Genomic DNA, 10939 nt, shown 5'->3' on the forward strand with positions numbered 1-10939 from the left:
GTTGAGGCAGGAAGCCAGGGTTATATGTGAGTACATGGGGGGCGGAGCCAGCCATCAGCATAACACCCTACCAGTGAATCCCAGTTCACTGCGGGGGGGGGGGGGGGGGGGGGAAGAGTGTTATGTATGTATATGACATCATCATACTCAGCATGAGGAAATTGTCACTCATACATACTGTCTACTGGGGGAACCATTTTAGTTCTGTATAGAACAAAGAAGGAAACTTCATGTCTCTGAGTGCAGAGCTTTTGAACTGCAACAACTGCCACTTGTCTGCATGAAATTCCATCTGCCATTCTGCAGCTTATTTTTCCAGCTGGCCTGGTTCCCACTGCAAAGTTTGAAAATCTTCCTCACAGTCCACTGCACTTTCAATCATCATCTGCAAATTTGCTGATCCCATTTACCACATTATCACCCGGATCATTAAAATAAATCGAAAACATCGACAGGGAACACGGCCATCGGAGAGCAGCAACGATCATCGAGGATCCTCACCACCCAGGACATGCTCTGTTCTCGCTGCTGCCATCAGGAAAGAGGTATCTCTCACCAGCAGGTTCACGAACAGCTGCTCCCCCTCCACCATCAACAAACTCAGAGACTCATTTAAGGACTCATCTTGCACATTAGTTATCATGGAATTTTTTTCTGTATTATGCTGTCAGTTTGTTGACATTTCTCTTTTGTCTACATATCTTTTCTTGAGTAGTTTATTTTGTTACCGATAAGTAGAAATTGTGCCTGGCCCTCCCCTCTCTTCTCCCACCCCTAACCCCCCCTCTTCCCCCACCCTACTTCCCCCATCCCCCACTCCTCTTCCCCCACCCCCCACTGCTCTTCCCCCACCCTCCACTCCTCTTCCCCCACCCCCCCACTCCTCTTCCCCCACCCCCACTCCTCTACCCCCACCCCCCTCTCCCACCTCTTCCCCACCCCCCCACTCCTCTTTCCCCACCCCCCACTCCTTTTCCCCCACTCCTCTTCCCCCACCCCTCTTCCCCCACCCCTCTTCCCCCACCCCTCTTCCCCCACCCCTCTTCCCCCAACCCCCACCCCTCTTCCCCACCCCATCTCCCCCTCTTCCCCCAACCCCCACTCCTCTTCCCCCAACCCCCCACTCCTCTTCCCCCAACCCCCACTCCTCTTCCCCCACCCCCCCACTCCTCTTCCCCCACCCCCCACTCCTCTTCCCCCAACCCCTACTCCTCTTCCCCCACCCCCCACTCCTCTTCCTCCACCCCTCCACTCCTCTTCCCCCCTCTCTTCCCCACCCCTCTCTCCCCCCTCTTCCCCCCCCTCTCTCCCCCCTCTTGCCCCACCCCTATCCCCCCCCAGTCTGACTGCTGCCCCCACCGATCCGTGCGGTGGTGGGACGGTGCTGCCCACCGCGTTTCCAGGGACCCTTCTCCCCGATCACTGCCCTTGTGACAGGAGGCGCGGTCCCTGCCCTCATCCCCCTCCGCGGCCCAACTGTGGGGAGACGAGGCCCCGGCCGGACCCCGGTGCCGCTCGTCCTCCGCCCCAAGGTCGTGCTCATCCCCCAGCAGCATCGGCTCCAAGAAGGGCTCCGGACCGCCCGGGGCAAGTCTCACCTCCACTCCTGGGCCCAGGCCTCGGCCTCCTCCGTGGACCGGCCCGTTGCCGAGGGAACGGCGCTCAGGGCCGCTGGCGGCGCGGTGACGTCAGCGCGCCGCCGCCTGGGCGGGGGACGCCGTCACGTGACGGGGTGGCCGCTGCCCGTGAGGAGGAGCCGAGTGATGGACGAAAGGGCGAGAGCAGGTTGAGGAAGGGGGTTCCGCATCATCCTGGGCAAACGCTGGGTCGGGGGCAGCCGGACCGGAGGCGGTTCAGCACCGGGCGCTGGGAGCAGAGCGCAGCACCGGCTCCCGGAACCCAGGGCTCCCGTGGGCCCGGGCCTAGGCCCAGCCTCGGGCTGGATTTAACCTGCGGCCCAGCTCGACGGGAGCCTCCATCGGGCTGAGCCCGCGCGGGGCGGCCCGGGCAGGACTGCATTCATCTATCCCCTGGTCACATCCTCTCATGCGCCCCGGGGCAGAACTGCATTGATTTATCCCCTAGTCAGATCCTCTCATGCGCCCCAGGGCAGGACTGCATTGATCTATCCCCTGGTCACATCCTCTCATGCGCCCCAGGGCAGGACTGCATTGATTTATCCCTACAGAGATGAACCTGTTTCAGTGCTCCATCTGCGGGAAGAATTTTAAAAGACTGAGTCATTTAAGGATCCATCAGCGGGTCCACACCGGGGAGAGGCCCTTCACCTGCCTTGAGTGTGGCAAGGGCTTCACCCAGACCTCCAACCTGCGGAGTCACCAGCGGGTTCACACCGGGGATAAGCCGTTCACCTGCCCCGAGTGCAGGAAGGCCTTCAGTGAGAGATCAAAATTGCTGAGACACCAGAAGATTCACAGCAGTGACAGGGAAAGACCGTTCGTCTGCCATGAGTGCGGCAAGGGCTTCATCCAGTCGTCCCAACTGATAACCCACCAGCGGGTTCACACCGGGGAGAGGCCATTTGTCTGCTCTAAGTGTGGTAAAGAGTTCACCCAGGCCTCCCACTTGAGGAGTCACCAGTGGGGCCACACCGGGGAGAGACCATTTACTTGCCCCGAGTGTGGGAAGGGCTTCACCCAGACCTCCAGCCTGCTGAGGCACCAGCGGGTCCACACTGGGGAGAGACCGTTCACCTGTCCCGAGTGCGAGAAGGCCTTCACCAGTTTGTCCCAGCTTGAAATACACCAGCGGATGCACACTGGCAAAAGGCCCTTCACCTGCCCTGAGTGTGGCAAGGGCTTCACCCAGACCTGCAACCTGATGAGGCACCAGCGGGTCCACACCGGGGAGAGGCCGTTCATCTGCCCCCAGTGCATGAAGGGCTTCACTCAGTCATCCCACCTGCTGAACCACCAGCGGGTCCATTCTGGGGAGAGGCCATTCGTCTGCCCTGAGTGTGGAAAGGGGTTCATCCAGTTCTCCAACCTGCTGACGCACCAACGAGTTCACACCAGGGAGAGGCCTTTCAGCTGCTCAGTGTGTGGGAAAGAGTTCGCCCAGGCCTCCAACTTGAGGAGTCACCAGCGGGTCCATTCTGGGAAGAAGTCTTTCGTCTGTTCTGAGTGAGGAAAGGTGGGGGAGGGGGTGGGGTTGCGCATTCCTCTGTTATACGAAGATTGTGGGCAGTTTAACATTCTTTTTTAACATTGCAAAGGATTCTGGGACTTTTGTTGTAAAAGTTGGCCAACTGTTACATCGTAGACCAGCAGCAATAACGGCAAGTCAATATCTTCAAAAACAAATTTTTAAATTAATATTTATCTTAACTCTAAAACTTAACTGTTACTGTCTACGCCAGTAACACCGTGGCGAAGTTTGCAGATGACACCATGGTGGTGGGGTTGATCACAGAGGGAGATGAGTCTGCCTACAGGAATGAAATCCTGAATCTGACCGAGTGGTGCCGGGCTCATAACCTGATCCTAAACACCACAAAAACAAAGGAAATTATTCTGGACTTCAGGAAGCACAGGTCTGATCCGCCCCCTCTCTACATAGATGGTGACTGTGTGACGAGGGTCCACAGCTTCACCCTCCTGGGCATTAATATCTCAGACGACCTCTCCTGGACTGTAAACACTTCAGCAGTCATTAAAAAGGCTCAGAGGTGCCTGTATTTCTTGAGAATGCTCAAAAAAAGCAAGGTGGGTCAGAAGTTGCTGATTACCTTCTACAGTTCTACCAGACAGAGCATCCTGCTGTACTGCAGCACAGTATGGTTCTCCCATTGTACTGAAGAAGAGCGGCAAAGACTTCAACGGGTGGTGAGGGCAGCAGAAAAGATAATTGGATGTTCCCTACCCTCCCTGAAGGATCTCAACACATCTCGTTGCCTCAGCAGAGCACAAGCAATAATAAAGGACCCCACCCATCCTGCCCTGCATCTGTTTGACCTACTACCTTCTGGCAGACACTACAGGTCAATAAAGACAAGAACAAACAGACTCAGAAACAGTTTTTTCCCCCAGGCTGTCTCTATACTGAACACACATATCCACAAATTCCATTGCTTCCATACATAAGGGACATATATGGTGCTGTAAATCAAATTATTTATTTAACTTCTGTGGTGCTGCCTGTGGTTGCGTCGCTGCATTGGTAACCTTGAACTGCTGTCTTTTTAATCTCGTTGTATAACTTTGTACAATGACAATAAAGCTATTTGATTTGATTTGATTGAACCCTGCTATGCACAAGTGTGTGTGTGTGTGTGAGAGAGAGAGAGGGGTGGGGGTGGGGGGCAGTTCCCAAACCATTACAGCTCAGGCACAATTCTGAAAAATCAAATTCAAAGTTCAGTCTTAAATGTGTTGAATATCAGAATCTTTAAATTGATGTTCAGAAGTAATTACTAAGTATTTTGAGGCACTGAGTCATCAGACTTCTTAAAACTCATGAATTTTTGTCAAGTTGCTTTCAAAGAAATGTTTCTTCATACAAATGATTTTTCACAATTCCCCTCCCTTGTACAGAGGTTGCAGAACTTGTGATTTCTGTGATGTTTTCACAAACCCAGGCAAGAGTTAAAAGAAACAACCATTAAAAATGGTTCTGATCCAAATGCAAGAATGATCTTGCTTTCTTTACCCAGGTATGGGTTAGTCAAAATTGACCATTATAATGACCACAGCTTCACTGCTCTCTCTTGATAAAGAGAGGTGGCCGAAAGTGACCATCTTCTCCAAAGCCACTTTAATTCTGTGTCGAGGTGTTTCTTTGATGATGCTTCAATGTTTTCTTTAAGTCTCTGAATCACACAATTGGCTTGAGCAATATTGTTCTCGTTTCAGTTTCCCAAAAGCCAGACTCATGGCAGATGGTTTCCTGTTTGTTTAAAGCGATATCTTCTTAGCAAAGTCCATTGTTTCAGGCTTTCAGTGGAGAACAAAAACACTGGTTTTATGGCTCTTGTTACAAGATCAAACCAGCAACCACAAATAAGGCAGATCACACAGGGGTAAAGATGAACAATTACCTTCAAACTTTAATTCAAAATCCCCCCTTTTATAACAATGCCCACTGGTTAATATACAAATTTCTATAACTGTAAAACTAATAAATTCCCCAGCCTAAATATAACATATGTAATCAAAGTCTAAGTTATATTTCCAACCAGCCCACCGAAAAAAACAGATGCAAAACAAACAAGACTCACAAAACTTCGATTTCAATTGAAGTAAATATTGTAAAACAAAATTCAGTTTGTTTGGTAAACTGAAGCCAAAAGATCTTTGTGAGAGAGAGAGCACAAAATTCAAAGTTGTCGTCTTGTGTTGTTTGCAGAGAGAGGAACAATGGCTTGGTCCGGATCCTTCTGGCTGCCATTGGAATGTTCCTCCCTTTTAAAATGCCCAATATTTTGCCTCCCAGACAATGACTCTGCTTGAGCCTTCTTCCATTCCACAGCTACACCCAGTGGTGGTTTGTCTTCCAAGTCCAGAAATTTCTGGATCATCTTCTGCACATCTCCCACTCTCTCAGCAGTCCACCTTCACCTTGACTCTTAAAGGCAAATTGTCACTTTCCAACACAAAACCAAACAAAACATAGGACAATGCACAACTCTGTAACATTGAACAATAATAAGCTGCTTGCATCTACTTGAAGGAGCTTGGCATCTGCTTCAAAATGGTGTTATCTGTGTGTTTCCCTGTCCAACCCACAAAGTAACTTTACTAAAAAAAGGTATAAAATAAAGATTAAAAATAACAAGCCTGCAACACCTTCTTCCAACAAAGAAATTTTTGAGCTTTTAAAGAAAATTTAAACTACAATCCACAATTTTTCTTTCCTATACCACATTTGAATGTTATACAATATTATCCAGACAAATGTTACTTTTTGCTACATTGCAAATCTAACATCTTGAAAGGCAATCAGCAATTAGATTATCCTTGCCTTTAATAAGCTCTAATTAAATCATATTCTTGCAAAATTAAACTCTAGTTTAACAATTGTCTATTTTTATTTTACTTAAAAACACTGAAGAATTATGTTAATATAAACAATAATCAGTCCCTGAGCAGTGCAAATGTAAATGTCAAAATGCTGCAAAGCCAATACAAGGGACATAGTTCTTTCTCAAAATATTTTGATTAATTTTAGCAGTATGAACAATTAAACAATAATTTTACAATGTGCTACAAGATTTGAGAAAAAACATTTTACAAATATTTTCATAATAAGAAAACCTAGAGCACAATAATGACTGAAGTAAATCTTAACAAAAGAAAAAAATTGCAACCCCCCTCCTCAAAGCAAGGTTGAAAGTGGACATGTATGAATCACGATGTCAATATGGGGAGAGACAGCAGTGCCAAAATTCCAGAACAACTCGTTCTTTAGATTATGATAATAGTCCAACAATGGGTCCATGTCTTTTGGAATTTAATATTTCAGTCTAATTTTCTTAAATGACATCATATCCCTTCACCATTGTGTTTATAGAGTTGGAGTATTATCTTGCGATTTAATCAAAATTCCACATCTAGCTATCAATGAAATAAAAGATAAAATTTAGATTTGAATTGAAGTTAACATCTTGAGGTGATCTAAAAAGAGCAATTAAAGGGCAAGGTTCCAATTTTAACTTAAAAATTACTGATAGTGTTTGAAAAACATTTCCAAAATATTTCTAAACTAAGGCAGGTCCAGAACATATGAACTAGGTGATTTGGATATAATAGGGGTGGCAAGAGATAAACTGAAATCCAAACAATCTTCTAAATTGTGCCCATTTTCTCATTATTAACATATAACTATTTACAAAACAGAAACAGGACAGTTCAACCTTGCTAGTCAGTGCCAAACAATTTCTCCTACCTAATCCCAATGATCTGCATTTGGCCCATAACCCTCCACACCTTTCTCGTCCATATACCTATCCAAATTTTCCTTGAATTTATTTTTTTTAAACTTTATTTAAAATTTTATGACATGAATAAAATAAAAATTACATTTAAAGAAATAATAAAAAATAAGATAATAAAAATTAGAATACTACATCATTAAACTACACAAATTAACCCCCCAATAATTATAACACAACATTAATCATCTAATTTAAAATTAGTCCAACCCTCCCCCCAAAATAAAGAGTGAAGAATTAATTAACAATATTGTAAATAAAATAGAAAAAACCCCACTTACAAAAAAAGGATAAAACTTAACAACAAAAAAATTACTAACAACAAAAAAAATATCAATACTAAAATAATACCCTTAAACATATATTTAAATCAAACATAATACATGTATTTAACAAATGAAATCCACTTTAAAACTAAGTTCAAATATTAAAATCATATATCAACCACATATCTGTTATTCAAAAAAATCATAATAATACATAAATACAGAATTTCCATTAATACCGTTTCCTTTATAATTCATCGAGAGAACAAAAACATCCCTTAGAAAAACAATCAGATAAACTTTTTATTCCCTTCCCCTCCCCTTATATAAAAAAAAGAAAAAAGTTCAAACCCTTATAAAATTCTCCATATTCTTCATTTATAACATCTTCAAAATTCTCTATCGAAATTAACTTAATTTTATTCAACTCTTCTCCCTCAATTTATTTGTACTTAATTTTCTTCTTTTTCTTCTTATCACATTTCCCCTCATCTTCCTCTTCATCTAATTCAACATCCTCAATTTTTGACTTATTATCTTCTGTGACATCATCCTCTTAAAAAAGAGAGAAAAAAGAGAACCCCCCCAAAAAAAAGAAAAAAAGGAGAGAAAAAAACCTCCTAATTCCCTCAATTACAATCAGAAAACAAAAAGAGTTTAAAAAAAAAATATTTATTTTTAAAAAAATAATAAAAAAAAAACCTTCACTTCTTAACCCGAAAATTAAAAAGAAAAAAAAACAGGTCGGAGGTCACAACGACCTCCTCCTGTTTAAACCGCCCAAAGCGGTAACTCCCCCAAAATATTGGGTGTGAGATAACTCACAGGTAGCTGATGACTTCTGGAAACTAGTGCCCACCCAGTTCCCTCTCCCAACTCCCATTTCATTAGACTAACATCATTATTTAAACTATTTAAACTCTTCTCAAAAAAAAGATAAAAGATTTATTTTTTTAAATCAACGTTACCACTTCAGTCACCATTGCTTCCATTTCTTTGAAAAAACTGGATCCCACCTTACATCTCTACTCTCTTTGGAGACCTTGGAGGACTACATCGTTCCTGAAACTGCATGATTGGTAGAGACTGAGCAAAGTCCATAACCTCTTTAGGATTGTCAAAGAACTTTGGCTAATTTCCATCCTAAAAAATCTTCAGTACTGCAGAATACCTGAATGTTCCCTTATGTCTTTTTTTCCACAACCGTTCTTTCACAGAATTAAATTTGCGTAGTTGAAACATAATTTCTTGACTCAAATCTTGATAGAAGAAAACAGGATTATTCTGAACCATCAAAGGAGATCTATTTTGCTGGGCATTTCTAATAGCCGTACGTAAAATTGTCTCTCTGTCACAATAGTTTAAACAACGGATCAGAACAGATCTTGGATTCTGTCCTGATAAAGATTTTCTTCTTAAAACTCTATAAGCACGTTCCAGTATTAAACCTTCAGGGAATTTATCCTGTCCTAACACTCGTGGAATCCATTCAGTAAAAAATTTTCTTGGATCTGGTCCTTCTATGCCTTCTAGCAAACCAACAATTTTCACGTTGTTCCATCTAGATTGATTCTCCAAATAATCAACCTTTTTTGCTAAATTTTTATTTTGGATCTGCAATGTTTCAATTATTCTATTTTCATCTTGCAGTTGATCCTGTGCATCGACTAAACCTTGATCACACATTTCAAATCTTTCAATGGTTTCAAGTTTAAAAGCTCCATTAATGACTTCCGCCATCGCATTAATCTTGGAAATAAACAGGTTCACAAAATTAGCTAAGTGACTCGATACAGAATATATCTTATCTTCAAGATCCTTAACAGACATTTCAACAGAAGTAGATTCAGGCATAATGGGGTCTTGCTGTTCCTTAGAGACCACGGGATCTTCTGTCCCTTCCCTTAATTTAGTATCTTTCCTAGCAGTTTGACTTTGTATAAAAATCCCCCCAGCAATGCCAGGAGACTGAAGATCAGGGTTATCTTTAAGCCAAATCTCTTTAATCATCTTCACTGAATTGCAGCGCCACCACTGTAGCAGTCGAATGACAACTCTTTAACTCTCCAGCTGGTGGCGCCCCAGCTGATTCAACTGTCAAAGCCTCAGCAACAGCACCCACAGTGGCCACCGTGCGAAACACTGGCACCTGTCCAGCCCCTTGTTCTGAAAGCTGTTGAGTGCGACCTTCAGAGAGCCTCACCGGCTTAAAACGAAGCTTCAATGCCGAACTCTGCACGTCCTCCTCTGGATCCATTCTATATTGAGTCCTGGCTTCTTGTAAACAAGTAGGCTCAGACAATTTCGGAAAATGTAGTTTTTTAACAGTCTGTTGATATTTTCTTTTACCTCATTTTTTGCATATAAACCATTAGGCACTAATCCAACACCTCTTATTATTTATAAACTTTTAAAAGAACTTTAATGGGCACTTAAAGACAAAACAATAAATCAGAGTCAGGAGAGGTCTGGAAGACACGTCTTTTCCCTACGCCATCTTGCCACGCCCCCTTTTCCTTGAATATTAACATCGACTTCACTTATATCACCTCTGCAGAAGTTTATTCCATAGCCCCACCACCCTCTGCGTGAAGAAGTTTCCCTTCATGTTTCTCCTAATCTTGTCCCCTTTTGCCCTCAATCCATGCCCTCTTGTTTGAATCTCCCCACTCTCAATGGGAAAAGCCTGTCCACATTGGCGCTATCTGCCCCCCTTATAATTTTGAATACCTCTATCAAATCACCCCTCTACCATGCTCCAGGGAATAAAGTCCCAGCCTGCTCAACTTTTCCCTGTTACAAACCCTGGCAACATTCTCATAAACCTCAGTTAGTTTATCTTCTTTGGCTTGGCTTCGCGGACGAAGATTTATGGAGGGGGTAAAAAGTCCACGTCAGCTGCAGGCTCGTTTGTGGCTGACCAGTCCGATGCGGGACAGGCAGACACGATTGCAGCGGTTGCAAGGGAAAATTGGTTGGTTGGGGTTGGGTGTTGGGTTTTTCCTCCTTTGCCTTTTGTCAGTGAGGTGGGCTCTGCGGTCTTCTTCAAAGGAGGCTGCTGCCCGCCAAACTGTGAGGCGCCAAGATGCACGGTTTGAGGCGTTATCAGCCCACTGGCGGTGGTCAATGTGGCAGGCACCAAGAGATTTCTTTAGGCAGTCCTTGTACCTTTTCTTTGGTGCACCTCTGTCACGGTGGCCAGTGGAGAGCTCGCCATATAATACGATCTTGGGAAGGCGATGGTCCTCCATTCTGGAGACGTGACCCATCCAGCGCAGCTGGATCTTCAGCAGCGTGGACTCGATGCTGTCGACCTCTGCCATCTCGAGTACCTCGACGTTAGGGGTGTGAGCGCTCCAATGGATGTTGAGGATGGAGCGGAGACAACGCTGGTGGAAGCGTTCTAGGAGCCGTAGGTGGTGCCGGTAGAGGACCCATGATTCGGAGCCGAACAGGAGTGTGGGTATGACAACGGCTCTGTATACGCTTATCTTTGTGAGGTTTTTCAGTTGGTTGTTTTTCCAGACTCTTTTGTGTAGTCTTCCAAAGGCGCTATTTGCCTTGGCGAGTCTGTTGTCTATCTCATTGTCGATCCTTGCATCTGATGAAATGGTGCAGCCGAGATAGGTAAACTGGTTGACCGTTTTGAGTTTTGTGTGCCCGATGGAGATGTGGGGGGGCTGGTAGTCATGGTGGGGAGCTGGCTGATGGAGGACCTCAGTTT

General features: G+C 44.6%; 2 protein-coding genes across 2 annotated transcripts in view; one reads left to right on the top strand and one right to left on the bottom strand.

Moving 5' to 3' along the window:
• Nucleotides 1-1705, bottom strand: part of LOC138752017 (zinc finger protein 850-like) — a 100243-nt gene extending 98538 nt beyond the window's left edge. Inside the window, exon 1 of the mRNA XM_069915181.1 lies at nt 1599-1705. The gene's annotated coding sequence lies outside the window, so the exon portion shown is untranslated. The remainder of the gene's footprint in view (nt 1-1598) is intronic.
• A 485-nt stretch (nt 1706-2190) lies between these two features.
• Nucleotides 2191-4262, top strand: LOC138752019 (zinc finger protein 300-like). The gene has a single exon (XM_069915182.1). The coding sequence runs from the start codon at nt 2191-2193 to the stop codon at nt 3145-3147; it is 957 nt and encodes a 318-aa protein (XP_069771283.1). The 3' UTR covers nt 3148-4262.
• The last annotated feature ends 6677 nt before the right edge of the window (nt 4263-10939 follow it).

The sequence above is a fragment of the Narcine bancroftii genome, chromosome 1 (assembly GCF_036971445.1).
Source record: "Narcine bancroftii isolate sNarBan1 chromosome 1, sNarBan1.hap1, whole genome shotgun sequence".
In the NCBI taxonomy this organism is placed as follows: Eukaryota; Metazoa; Chordata; class Chondrichthyes; order Torpediniformes; family Narcinidae; genus Narcine; species Narcine bancroftii.

Coding starts and splice junctions, on each gene's coding strand:
- LOC138752019 (XM_069915182.1), top strand. CDS start 2,191: ATGAACCTGTTTCAGTGCTCCATCTGCGGGAAGAATTTTAAAAGACTG.